The 13,224-nt window shown below is 49.9% G+C and overlaps 2 protein-coding genes across 15 annotated transcripts in view; one reads left to right on the forward strand and one right to left on the reverse strand.

The window, feature by feature from the left end:
* Positions 1 to 920: 920 nt before the first annotated feature.
* On the reverse strand, positions 921 to 13,093 carry FGF16 (fibroblast growth factor 16). 2 transcript variants are annotated; one of them, XM_068409712.1, is made up of 3 exons: positions 12,811 to 13,093; positions 6,250 to 6,353; positions 921 to 1,958 (listed from the first exon to the last, which is right to left on the reverse strand). In XM_068409712.1, exons 1-3 carry the CDS (start codon positions 13,085 to 13,087, stop codon positions 1,713 to 1,715), a joined length of 627 nt encoding a protein of 208 aa, XP_068265813.1. In that variant the 5' UTR covers positions 13,088 to 13,093; the 3' UTR covers positions 921 to 1,712. The 2 variants fall into 2 exon arrangements, with proteins under 2 accessions (XP_068265813.1, XP_068265814.1); XM_068409713.1 differs by lacking the exon at positions 12,811 to 13,093 and adding an exon at positions 7,603 to 7,696.
* The window catches only part of ZDHHC15 (zinc finger DHHC-type palmitoyltransferase 15), a 214,467-nt gene continuing 213,995 nt past the window's right edge, over positions 12,753 to 13,224 (forward strand). For all 13 annotated transcript variants that reach the window (XR_011048913.1, XR_011048912.1, XM_068409701.1 and 10 more), the window contains exon 1: positions 12,753 to 12,919. The gene's annotated coding sequence lies outside the window, so the exon portion shown is untranslated. The remainder of the gene's footprint in view (positions 12,920 to 13,224) is intronic.

The following is a 13,224-nucleotide window of genomic DNA, read 5'->3' on the forward strand; positions in this document are numbered from 1 at the left end:
CCGAGGGCCTGTGCTGGCTGCTGGGGTGAGCTGCAGGGCAAAGCCTCCCCCAGCCCCACTGGAGAAGGGCCACGGCTCTCCTGCAGCGGCTGCGAATGCGGGGCTGGCTCCGGGCTGCTCAGGTTTGGCTGAGCCCAGTGGGAGAGACAGGAGCTGCCCCGGGGCAGAGGAAAGGTGATGGGAGTGGGAGACCAGGCAGCTTCTGCAGAGGAAAATGCCACGCAGCCATGAATGTCCAAGCACTGCCTGCAGGGATGACCTTCATCCACAGCAACTGCTTAAAAATTAGGGTTTTTTTTTTACATCACTTTTGTGGCTTTCTACTTTTTCTTCACTGATTTTCCATGATGCTTCAGGTAAGTCTCGTGCGAGCTGTGGTGGGTTTATTGCAGGAACGATGGGTCCCTCCACTCAGCCAACGCTCCAAACGCTTGATTTTCACCAGGACAGTTATTAATTAATCCAGAGTCATGTGCCGAAGCGTCTCAGCTGCCGAGGACTCACGCCGAGAGCTGCACCGGCGCTTCCCAGGCTCGTGGGGCCACAGAGGGAGAGCCTGAGGACACGGATGCACACACCGGGGCAATCCCACCCGGCGGCCATGAAGGCTGAGCCATGCCCAGGGCGTGGCGTGGCCCCAGGACCGGTTTTGCCCGTGGCAGAGGAAAGGAGAGAGCTGGATTTGCAGTTTGTGGCAGTCACGGTTCATCAGACACCCAGCCGGTCGCCTCAGGAGGGTCGCGCTTCTAAGGGCCGTTCCAGGTATAATTTGATGTCATCCTCGTCCAAGAGTTTGGGGTTTAGGTAATTTATCTTTACCATATGAAGCCTTTTTAGAGGTGGTCTTAAGATTCACATTGATTGGGGAAATAGTGGGTTAATTGTTAAAGAGCACCAAAAAAAAGGGCTAGCAAGAAATCTACAATATAAAGACAATTTTATTGCCGATAAGCTCTTAAAACTCATTTTTTTTCCCTGTTTCAGTAGGACCTTATTCTTCCTGATGAAAATCCGGTCATAGCATCTCTCATTAAAAATAAAATTATTTTGAAATAAATAAATATATAAAATAAATATCATATACATTTTATAAATAGTTTTGTCCTTATGCACAGTATCCATGCTTACATCTGAATAATGTTCCTCGCCCCATTCCCACCCCAACAGCAGGAAAAGCCCCCACGCATCAGGACCAGTCCATGTAGCATCATCCATGTAGCAAACTCCTGGGCTGCTGAAGCAGGGTACCATTCCAAGGGCTTTGTCTCAGCCCGTAACCATCCCCAGCTTAGCAGCAGCATCTGCAGCACTTCTGTGGTCTTTTGTTTTCTTTCCTTCTCTTAATTTTTAGGGTTGTTTGTGGTTTTTTTTTTTTTCCTTCCCCTGGTGATCAGGTTTGCTCACCTGCTTGTTCCTTTAAGCAACCATAACATTGAATATTCGGCCTCTCTTGTAGCAACCGGGTAAAGAAAGTGAATGAAAACGCAAGATTATATGTCGGGTTCCCTCCCTTCCCCTACCCCCACCCCCATAAATAACCCAGGTTCGATATACGCTTGAAACAAGGAGGAACAGCAGTGTCTGAATTCAATGTAAGTGCTTTCCTACGTCATCTACGCTTACAGGAATGATGGAATGACTATTGATATAGTGCTCTGGGAAAAAGCTTGGGAGCCCAAGTATGTACAGTGCCGGGGCAGCTGCAGGAAACATCACCTGTAGTGGAAAAGGTCTCTGTACATCGCCGGTATTTTGGCAGGGTCCACAGGCCTGGGTAAAAAATGAGTGAATTTCTGATGTCTCTTAGTCCTGTACCCCTCGCGGGGGGAGCCGTCCTTGTTCAGGGCCACGTAGTAATGCCTCTCCGAGTCGGGGTGCTTGTAGAGGGTCGAGGCGTACGTGTTGTACCAGTTCTCTTCAAACTGCTCCCGGAAAACGCACTCCCGCGTGAGCTTCTTCTGCATGGGGGCAGAGGTGGGAGGGGAAGAGAAAGACATTTGTGTCAAAAAATTGGAAAAAAATAAATCTTTTCCTCCTTCCTTCACTTTATTTTCCTACAATTTTCCCAGCTACCTTCTCCTGGCTCCTTGGAGGACAGGGACTGCGCTGCCGGGGATGTTTCCCCTGGATGAGAGCTGGAAATGGGCACAAGCCCTACAAGCTGGGACCCAAAGACCTCGGAAGTTGGAGGAGGAAGGAGACAAGAGGAGGAGGACAAGGTGGGTGTGCATTTTGCAAAGCTGCCCCATAAAAAACCCAAAACGGGGCCCTAGCAAAACTCCACACCTGACAGCCAGGTCTCTGCAGTCGGGGAGGGAGCTTTGGGCTCGCCGGGGCGCCCGTGCCGCCGTGTCCTGTGCAGGGGGCTGCCCACCCATGGCCATGTCCCCCCCAGACACCCCGGCCACAGGTACCACACACACCCCCCAAAAACCCTCTGAGGTGAGGGGCAACCCCGGGAGAAGCAGCGGGCAGCCCTGCGAAGGGTTCGAACGGGAGCGAGCACCGCTTTGGAAGTTCAAGGCACGTAAGAGTCCACGCTGTGTGCCAAGGAAAGTGTTCCTGGGGCCTCTCGTCTGCTGGGGCGCCGGGGAGCGGGGAGGGAGGCCAGAGCAGGACCCGGGGGGTCTGGATGGGGAGCAGCGCCCGGGGGATGTCTGACCCCGGGGAAGATTTATGGCGGCGATAGGCGATGTGAGGAGCGTGTGCCAGCCCACGGCTGGTGCATCCTGGGGGGCACGGATGGCGCTGGGGTCACCGTGGCCACCACCAGCCGTTCTCCCCAGCCCTCGCAGCCGGGCGCTGTCGGCAGTGGCCGTTCCACGACAGCTTTTCAGTTCGTGCCCATCGCTCCTTCCCTCTCCCTCCCGACTCCCCCGTGCCCAGCCGCAGCCAGGAGCGGGGCTGTCCCCTGCCCCGTGAGGACACAGGTGGCTTCGCCATCCCACCCTGTCCCACGGGGCATTGCCGGGGAGGACGTGGGAGTCCTTCCAGATGAAAGGCAGTCTGCAAAGGTAGGGTGCTGTGATATTACAAACACTGTGAACTACTCGGGTAGGGAATGTGTCTTATCTGTGGCGCACAGAGTGCGAAGCGAATGTTATTGCCTGCAGTAGGTGTTTTGTAACAGGATCCAGGAGCTCACCTGCGCTCAGAACCTGTTTTGAATGTTTTGCTGCTAATTAAACACACCCCGAGGTGACTTGTGAGCCCTCCAAAGCCTACGCCACAGCCCTTGCCCTCTGAGATCTGGGGAACCGGTGGTTTCTCTTCCCAGATCCGTCAATAAATCCAGACTTTTTTTTTTTCCTTCCCCTAGGACGCCATCTACTCAGAACATGTTGGCAACTGCTGACAGGCTGACCTTGTGTGCTGCTGCTTTGCCCTGGTTTCCCTGCTCCTCGCTGGGCTGTCTGGAGGTACAACGTTTGTGTAAAACGTTTGGAGAGTCAGGGGTGACTCTGCAAAGCGCGATTTATTTCTGTCCAAGCCCTGGGATGTCCCCAGTGAGCCTGACGCCGTACAGGCAGCGTGCAAGGTGCTGCCTGTGACTTTTGCTGCTCCAAGTATTAGTTGTGTTTTTGAAATCGCTGGAAAGCTGAACAGGGACAGGCAGAAAAGCTGTCTGTCCCGAGGGGACTGCACATGTTGCTGCGGGGATGGCTGGCTCTGGCTGCGTCAACACACAGATCAGGCAAAACTGGCACGGAGGGAAATGATAAACTTGCTGAAAATTTAAAAATACCACTGTGCTGTCATCTCCTAAAATACCCTTGTAATGCTAATGCTGCTGTTAGGTGCTGTTTTATGGACCTTTAATTAAGAATACTATAGTGGCTTTCGATTTTGAAAAGCCATCATTGTACAACCCACGTATCCCAGATTTTAGAACTCCAGGGTTATTTGGGGACCTGGCTCGTGACTCCTGCACAGTCTGGGTCGGCGGTTTGACTGCGTCCCTGCACGGCCGGGCCGTCTGTTGTCTGGTGTGCAAGATGCGACGACAGAGAGAAAACTCCCTCGATTATGTCTTCATAATTCTGTTTCCAGATGAAGTGTTGTAAAATGTTACCCTATTTTTGTTTCTGTGTCGTGACATGAACACAGGCCCTAGATTTTAAGTAACCCATCATGAAACTGTTGATCCACAATCAGAGCTGAGGGGTTTGAAAGCCCAGAAGGGAACATGCAGGCTGGTGTCCTCCTTTTCAGCAGGGACAAGTAACAGCTGTGACCCCAGGAGCTGCTGAGCAGCCTCGGGGTTGGACAGGAGAGGTGCTGCTGTGGGGTGTGGGCTCCAGCCCTGCTTTCGGAAGGGTGCTCTAAGATTTTTTTATGTTATGGAATCCTGGTGATTTTACTTTTTATCTCTCTTGCAGAGTTGTAATTTAACCGCTGTCTCCACACTGAACTTTTCTTTAGGGTAGATGTTATTACAGAAATGAAGGGGAAAAAGAACAGTTAATGGTTGTTATCGGTTCTATCAACGGAGATAATTGATTATCTCATATAAACATTAGTAACTGCATCTTAAATAGTGAAAGGGTCTGTGGCAGTCTCAGGTGGGAATGGGAGAAGAAAAGATGATGGAAACTCGTGGTTTACTGTTACCGTTTGCTAAGCAAAGGTTTTCTGAAGGCTCCTCTATACGCAGAGTACAGGAGTTTGAATTTCTACATTATGAGATTGATCTGATTTGGTTAGAGGAAGTATGTGCCTTCTGCTTTGGTTTAAAATTGGTTTATTTTATTTCATTTTAAATTTACTGTGATCCATCCTTAAAAATCAGTATCCTTACACAGGGCAGTGCTGTAATCTAGAAAGAGCCATTTAAAAAAAAAAAATCACACACAGGTGATGGGTTGAATTAAAGGCAATGGGGCATCTGAAGAAAAAGCACCAATGAAGTGCAGCAGCTATAGAAAAGGCAACTTAAAAATGGCTACATCTAGAGTGCAATTAATTTTTCCAAATAGAAGTGGTTCTTCTAGCTAACTAGAAATAACTATTTTATATTGAATTGAGTTAAATAATTAGGAATTGAGTTAAATTAAGCTGTAGGAAGCACCTCTGCCCAGTTGTTAAGACCTGGCATTTTGACTGCAAGTCTTAACATTTAATTAAACAGAAAGGAGCAGAGGAGAGCTCAGCTCTCTTCAGGTTGATGGAGACTTTACCTGTGATGCCAAAGCTTTTCACAGCACCCCTTCTCCGCAGCCCTGGCTGAGCTTTGCAGAAGCATTTGCTCCACGTGCGGGTGTTTCATCCAGCAAAATCCTGACGTACACTCTTTTTTTTTTGGGGCTGGCTCATCAGAGCACCTGCCTGTGTCCAAAGTGGTTTACAGGGTGGTGCTGGTTCAGTAACGTTGGGCAGAAAAGCAGCGAGGTGGATCTGAGCCGGCCCTGGCTGCAGCAGCGCAACCTGCGAGCCACGGCGCTAAGGGCATGGCCCAAACCAAGGGAGCAAACGACAAACTCACAAGCTGCCACTAGAAATCTGAGCTTGGACTGGAAACGGGTTGTCTTCTGCTTTCTCTGTCCTACAGCAGCACAGGATGAGGCAGAGTCTGCTACAGGTGACGTTAGGAAGAGTTTATAGGTATTCAGGAGTTTGTGTGGGGTGAGAAACTAACAAGGAGTTTACACTTGGTTCTTGGCAAAAGATGGAAAATTTTAGCCTGAAAAGGGCACTTCTAGAAAATTATAAGCAACTCCCCTAAACTCCTAAAAGGAGTTGTAGAGAATGTTAAAATAAAATAACACTCAGACCACAACTTCAGCTTCCGTTAGTTAAAGAGCTATAATATAAATATAACACCTGCAGGTAGGTGCAGATCCTGATCACATGGACATAAAACTTACGTGTTACTACTTGTTTTACACAAGCAGCCCCTGGTTTTGTGCTAAATTTCCCCCCTGCCTTTAGTTGACTGTTGCCACACCGTTTCTGAAAGGCAAAACCTCGATGAGCCCCCCCAGCTCCGCAGGCACTGCCCCAGCAGTGACAGGGGCTGGCCACCACCACGGGCTCTCGCCGCACGAGTGTATCCTCCCTCTGCAACCCTATTTCACGTACATCATTTATGTAATAACAACAGTGGCATCACAGATAGGTTGGAGGTATGTGGCAGCCTAAAGCCTTCAGAGGCCTGCGACAGACACAGCTCGTGACACCGATGAGGCCCCGCAGCCGGTGTTGCTGTGTACATTACACAGTGTTGCAATCAGCACAAAGCCTTGAACTTACCGACCCATACAGCTCGCCTCTCTCATTCATGCCGAGGTAGAGTCCTGAGTCCACCCCACGGATGCTCACCAGCCCCACTGCCAGGCTAATAAACTCCAAAATCCCTAAAACAGAAAAGAAGTCCCACGTCACACAGAGAATAAAACCAACACCAGGCTCCAGTGACAAACGCAAACCAGCCTTTCCCAACCTTTGCAGAGCTTCCTACAGACCCTGTTTTCCTTATTTATAATGACACAGTTCTTAAATTTGTAGTCCCAAATGCGTGCAATCTTCCAATTTCCACTCTAGGATTCTCCCCAGCATTGCAAATTTGGCTTGCCCAAGAGCAATTACCTTTGCTAATGAGAAAAGGTTTGCTAGGTTTTTTTTGTTTTGGTTTTGTTTATTTCCCCCCCCCCTAAGTATCACCAAGAAGACAGACACAGAAACTTGTGCCTGGCCATTAGAAATTTCAGAAGGCTGTTACCACGCTGGGTTTTATTCTTCAGCAAAAGGAGAATGATTTTTGTCACCATGGGGCTTCTGGTTTGAGGTGACAGTGCCACATGTTTTAAAGAAGTGATGAGTTCAATAAAAATAAGTAAAAAGCACTAGAAGAGGTGTCTGTGAGGGCCATCTTCATCCTGGCACTCCAGTGGGGTACTTGCCACCCCCAAATGTGCATACAAGCCGCTGGGATAAAACCCAACTTCAAATAACGCAGGTAGAAATGAATCTTCCTCCGCAGCCTTCAGAGCTGGGGGGCTGCCAGTCCTTCCTCCGTCACCCCCTGCCACCGTTACTGCCAGAAACCCCCTCCTGCTGCCTGCCCCAGCCTTGTGCCAGACCCTTCCCGGTCCAGCAGCATCTCTCCTAGCCATTCCCGGCCCTGCGAGAGCAGAGAACCGTTTTACCCGTGAGCTTCAGCCTACACCGATGGTGTCAGGTCCTTTAACTAACGAGGGGCAGCTTCATTTCCTCTGGCAAAGAACTGAGCAGAGTCTGCTGCGCTGCCGGTAAGGGGGACGGCAGCTGTTTTGATGGAGGAAAGAGCTGTAATAGGAGAACCCTTGGTGAAGCACTTAAAAACAAAGAGCCCCCAGGTAGGTGTGTTTTTAACTGGTTTGAACAAAGCCAACATCACAAGCGGTGGAGACCTTCAAACTTCACAGGAAAACCTCCCGAAGGCATTAGTGGGACTGTGTTAGACTCTGGCTATCGCACGCTCCCTCGCTAGAGGTCACGGGCAATCATTTGCCCATGCCCAGTGCTGAATTAATTGGCTGGGAAGGTAGGAGCAGAGGAAGAGGGTTTTCACTATCCAGCACTGGACAAGACGACTCCATGACAGGAGGACAAAGTTGCTCTAACCTTTAGCGTGGCTCCAGGTCTCCTAATATAGCTCCCAAAACGTCCAGTCCTGAGCAACTGCCGCTCTGATCAGGTTACCTCCGAGAGCTCCTCTTAGAAGTATGCCTGGAGTCTAAAATCACCGCGTGATGAGCGGGCACCTGAGCCAGCTGACTTCAGCGGCCGTCGCAGCTCCTGGTCACCCTGCAGCTTGGGGCATGTGTCTTCTGCTCGGCCTGGCGAGGATGCGATAACTCTCAGACGATAACTGCAACGCCACCTGAATATAGGACAGACCAGACAGCGACGGGCACCTCTGTCCGCCTTCGCTCAATGCAGGCTCCTCAGTCAGCTGCTGGCAGCTAAGCTGGGTGCAAGAATTAGTCCTCCTACCTCTATATCAGACTCTTTTGTCCTCCTTTTGTCCTCCCTACTCTGTGCATCGAATCCAGCCCTCCCTGCAAGCCAGTGAGTGCTGGGGGCGGGGGAGATGAAATATGGACTTGGGAGCAGCAATTCCTTGAGACTAACAGGGAAGCAACCGACAGAAAACATGCTCTATGGACCAGTGCAGACATTTTCCAGGCTGAAATATGCCCAGCTACACGCCCCAGCCTGGGGACACACGCTGCCTTCAGAATGGCCAGCAGCAGGCAGGGAAGGCAGCCTTCCCACGCCAGGCAGGCAAACCAGGACCCTGGCTCTGCTCCCCTCACTCCCTGGTAGTTACTGTGGTTTCTTATCTGAAAAGAAGCACGAACGGGGAGGGAAGAGGCGCAGGATGAGGCGTGGTCTTCTGCCTCCGCTACCCACCGCTTCTGACATGTGGAGGGAGTTACCGAACCGCTGCGTGCCTCCGTTTCCCATCTGCAGGACAAAAATGATGACAGCCACTGTTTGAAAAGGAGGGAGTGAAGGGAGATAGATTGACCGCAACTAGAGAGAGGATAAAAAGTACTACAGGGGGGAAGGAGCACAGGGGTACCAGAAACATGGGATTCTTTCCCAGGCTGGAGACAAGTTCATGTTCAAGTGAAAAATATCTGATAACTGGAGAGCAGGAGATTGACCTTCCTAAAGGCACAAACACAGCCCCTGGCACCAGCATTTTTTTTTTTTAAATTTGTCTTCTGTCAGCCCTGGGAAGCAGGAAAACGCTGCTGGTCCCATTTAGAAACCAAGGGATGTCTGGGGCAGGGAAACTCAAGCTTTTCTTGCATATACCCACAAGCACGCTCTGTACGTGGCACGTGAACCCAGCTCTGCAAAGACCTGGTAAGGAGCAACCCAGGAGCAGCATTAGCGTCTTCCCTCTCGGAGCACGTGGGTGAGACACCCCTTGTCCGGTGCAGACTGGGTAAATGCTGGTTTTGCAAATGCCATTTCTTCAAGGTGTGCCCGAGACAATCTCTTCTGACAACGTCCCTTGCAGTATTCCCCTTTTCTGATCTTTGAGTGGCACTTACAGACGTGCACGGAAGACGACTATGTTGAAACAGCATTAAGAACGTAACTTAAACCCACAAAAGTCAGGAGACAGAGTGAAGGCTGAAAAAATGTGGGCGGATATCCATCCTGTCCTTAACTCACTCCAATTGCTAGACAAAATTGCAGCTTCGTACATCTGATCTCCAGCAGCAGAGGGAGCGGCCACTGGGGCCAGCTCAAGAATTTTCTTTCCAGTTGTAGCGGTGTGTTTTTGTGGTAGAACACGCTTTTTTTTTTTTCCCTTTTTATTTTTTTCTTTCCCCCAGGACTTGCCTCTTTTTTTCTTGCTCTAATTATGCCTTCTGTTTGTTCCTTGAGCCTTTCGAGGTAGTATTTGGAGAGATTGATTAAGACTCCAACTGGATTCATTTACCACCAAAGCACTGAATAATCTCCCAAGCTTTGCCGTGGCCAGACCCACACGCTCTCGCCTTACTATAAACCATCCCTCAAAGAACACTTCAGCTCCTTGCACCTGTCTCTTCTTACATGACTATATTCAGGAGCAGGGGTACAGAAACATCAGATGTTGTATTAATGGCTACAAACCTAAAGCTTCGGCTAAAAACCTCAACAACTGTTCAGCAACAGGTGCACTATGGTCTGAATGTCAAAATCTACAGCAAAACTTTCTCTGGAGGTTTCATCAGCTTCTCTAAGAGACTGTGTTACAGACCCATTAGCAGGTTTGTACCCAAGAAAAGCTTCATTTGCTGCCTTTATTAATCTGCAGTACAAACTCAAGGCCTTTTTGTCTCCTCGTTTGCTGTTAAGAGTAGCACCGTTGGTGTCCCTTGTTTAATGCTGCTGTAAAACAGACACGAGGCAGAAAAGAAGCAATTCCTCCTGGCAGGGATTTTCCTGGTGAATCTATCTCGGTTTCATTCTGAGAAGGATTCTCATAGGGGCCCTAATGTCAGTCCAAACCTCCTCCACATTTTGACCATCCTTTTTGTTTTTGTACAGGAAGATTCTTACCAGATGCAGTGAGAACAGATACGTTTTTGAAAACACTTTTATTCTTTCTGGGATGACTTAGGCAGAGCTGCCAGTTCAGAGAGCTAATTTGGGCACTCCTCTAGGGTGAGAATGAGCCTTCTTCCAACGATCCTGGAGGGCGTCACCAAATTTTGCGTTAAGCCTCCTCTAGGAAAAATAAGCTGCGCCCCATTGTTCTTGCATGAATGTGTTTTTTACAAGTATAAAATATCACATTCCAAAAAACAGGTGTGATTTAGGAAGGCTCCAGTCCTCAACAGATGAGAGGGAATAGTTACTGTGACTGCTCAGGCAGTGTGGGTAGATGATGCTGCTACCTCCCCTGTGTCCTATGGTCACATCCCCTGAAGGCTGCGGTACAAAAGAACCCCTCCCTTTAACCCTCGCCGCTGGGACCTTGGTACTCTGTTCTGCATCACCAGGGCTTTGGCTCTGTATTTCTCTCTCTGGAGGACTTGGATGTCTTGCACATCTGGTAGCTTTGGGGATGACTGTGCATGGGAGGGTGCAGATACTGTCTGTCTTTTCCTGAACCCCTTCCAGTATGAAGGGAGAGGGATGCAAAGTCCAGTTCTACCCTACGTCCCATCTGCAGCTGGATACGTGCCTCTGCTGCGGTGTCGCAGCCATCCATGGAGCACATCAATTATCTGCTCACGATATCAGGGAGCACCTTCCAGCCGTGTGGGCTTGATCCACCAAACCACCGTACTGGACTTCCAAGTGATTTCCCCAGGATGCCCCTAAGATTTAAGGCAGCTTTCAACTGCTACCCTGAATGAACCCTCGTCTAGCTCTGTCTCCCTCACCACAGTTTTTTCAGATCCCCAGAATTGCTCAGGCTGCCTATTTCGGTATAAGTTATTGCTTTCTGACTGCTGCATGCAAAATTTAGGATTGCATTGATACATGACATCCTAATACGAACCATACCAGTAACATTGGAATTTGAATATTCATGGCTACTGAATGCAGATGGTGAATAACTGCGTGCCAATACGGTATTGCTATTGAGTCTCTGCTGAAGCGAGCTTTAGTCAACTTTATCTGAACACGAGGATTCCAGACTAATCCCTTTGGGGCTTTGTCTTTGCAATTACAACAAATAACCTATTTATTTTTACACTGCCTCTGGGAAAACCCTGAAGCAGAAAACTATAGATTTTATATCTGAAGTCTGGTCTAGTTTACGTAGCTGGATGCTGACTGACTAAAACACTTAGGGAATGCCAGTGTTTGGATTATTGAACGCACTGTGTGACTTAAGCTTAAGCGTGCAAAATTCATGAAAAGTTTTAGCCCGTTTAACGTGTTTTTCCAAAGTTGTTTGGAAATACACCTATATTTTAATCTTTATAAAAAATGGAACTGAGACAAACGCTGCCATTTGAAACTGGCCATATTACTTGTGTAAAGATAAGTAAAAGAGTGATAGAAATACTACGTTGCAGAGCTGAACTAAACAAAAACAGATGCAATAGGTTTGCTTTCCGTTCTTCTAACGTGGAACACATCACGTATTGACAGCACGAAAGAATGTGTGGCTTTCAGGAGGTAATTTAAAGAGCGCTTGCCCCACTCGGCGTATTAGTACCTGACTCTGACCTGCGGGTTATGACTTTCTTGTTGATTTAGGCAGGGACGTGCCATGCACACACCTGGTGTTTATGGGAAAGCGCAAGTACCGAGATAAGCTGCTCCAATTGTTCCAAAAACCTGCCCTACACTACCAACAATAGCAGCAGCAGCAGCGTTCCTGAAGGATCAGAAAGGACGGTTACAAACAAGAAAAGGCAAAAAAAAGAATAATTTCCCGAGGAGTCAAATCACTTGAAAACTATAAAAAGTCTTGCGAGCACTTCTTGCACCTGTTGACAGCATAGCTGAGATCACTGGCACGGGACTCCTTGATAGCTTACACAGACACCTGCACTAGATGCTGAAGTAGCGGGAATTTTTCTTAGCTGTGCTCAAACTTACTGTACTTCTTCGCCTGTGGCTTGGGATGCATTTTTTGAAGATTAACATATAGTCTCATTAGAGATCCCTGCTCTTTGTGCGACACTGATACAGGCGCTGCAGTTTTCCAGCTGTATCCCTGGGCAGCAAGGTAAATCCACGGTGCTCTGCCTATTGTTCCATCCTCTCCTTTCTTCCGAGGTCCCCGAAGCGTTTTCTCCCCCTTCAGCTTCCCCTTTCCTTCCCAACAACCTCCCCCAAACCGAGCTTCTGACACCCATCCAGCCAACTGATCCCTGCCTGCTTTGGGGAAAACGCTCTTCTAATGAAATTCATGCAAGTAAAAGAAATCAGCTACACAAATATCTGTGGAGGCCAAAAAAGGGGAGGGGGGGGAAAAAAAACAACAAAAAGCTAGGAATTTCTTTTTCCAGCGTGCTCTCTCCTTTCTTTTGCCTCCCTCACCGCTAACTTCAGAGGCGGTCAGCCCCACATTTTTTTTTAATTTGTATTTTTTTTATTTCTTTTTTTTCCCCTGCTAAGGCACGTTTTTTGTGCACCTGCAGATAGGGCTGAGCGCCGGGGAGAGAGTAGGAAATTGGAAATAAAAACTCCCGCATTGCTGGAGAGGAGCACATTTTGTTTAGGAGTCTAATTACTATCCATCCGGGATGATTTATATTAGCGGGGTAATTAGTTCTGTACGCGGGGCACCCGCTCCGGCCCGGCCGGGCACCCCACCAGCCGCGGCCCGGCCCGGCCGCCCCCCGCGGCTCCGCTTACCGAAGCGGCTGTGGTCCTGCCGGGTGCCGTGCACCGTGCCGTTGGGGAAGATCTCCAGGTGGAAGCCGGTGCGGCAGTAGAGCTGCCGCCGCCGCAGGATGCCCTTGAGGTGAGCGAAATCGGTGGGGGAGCCCCGCTGCAGCCGCCCCTCGATCTGCCCCAGGCGCTCGTTGAGGAAACCGGGGGAGTCGGCGAGGGGCAGCCCGGCGCCCAGCGCGGAGGGGAAGCCGTGCAGGTCGGGGTCCAGGGCGCCCAGGAAGCCGCCCACCTCGGCCATGGGGCCGCGGCCCGCGGGCGGGCGCGGCGCGGCGCGGAGCGGCCCCTCAGAGCGCGGGCTGCGGCCGCCCGGCCCCGCGCTGCCGGCCCCGGCGCGGCCCCGCGCTGCCCGCGCCTCCCATAGCTGGATGTGTCCCG

The sequence above is a fragment of the Nyctibius grandis genome, chromosome 10 (genome assembly GCF_013368605.1).
Source record: "Nyctibius grandis isolate bNycGra1 chromosome 10, bNycGra1.pri, whole genome shotgun sequence".
NCBI classification, from domain to species: Eukaryota; Metazoa; Chordata; class Aves; order Nyctibiiformes; family Nyctibiidae; genus Nyctibius; species Nyctibius grandis.

Coding starts and splice junctions, on each gene's coding strand:
- FGF16 (XM_068409712.1), bottom strand. CDS start 13,087: ATGGCCGAGGTGGGCGGCTTCCTGGGCGCCCTGGACCCCGACCTGCAC. Junction 6,354..12,810: donor GCAGGACCACAGCCGCTTCG/GTAAGCGGAGCC, acceptor TTTCTGTTTTAG/GGATTTTGGAGTTTATTAGC. Junction 1,959..6,249: donor GAGGCGAGCTGTATGGGTCG/GTAAGTTCAAGG, acceptor GCCCCCATGCAG/AAGAAGCTCACGCGGGAGTG.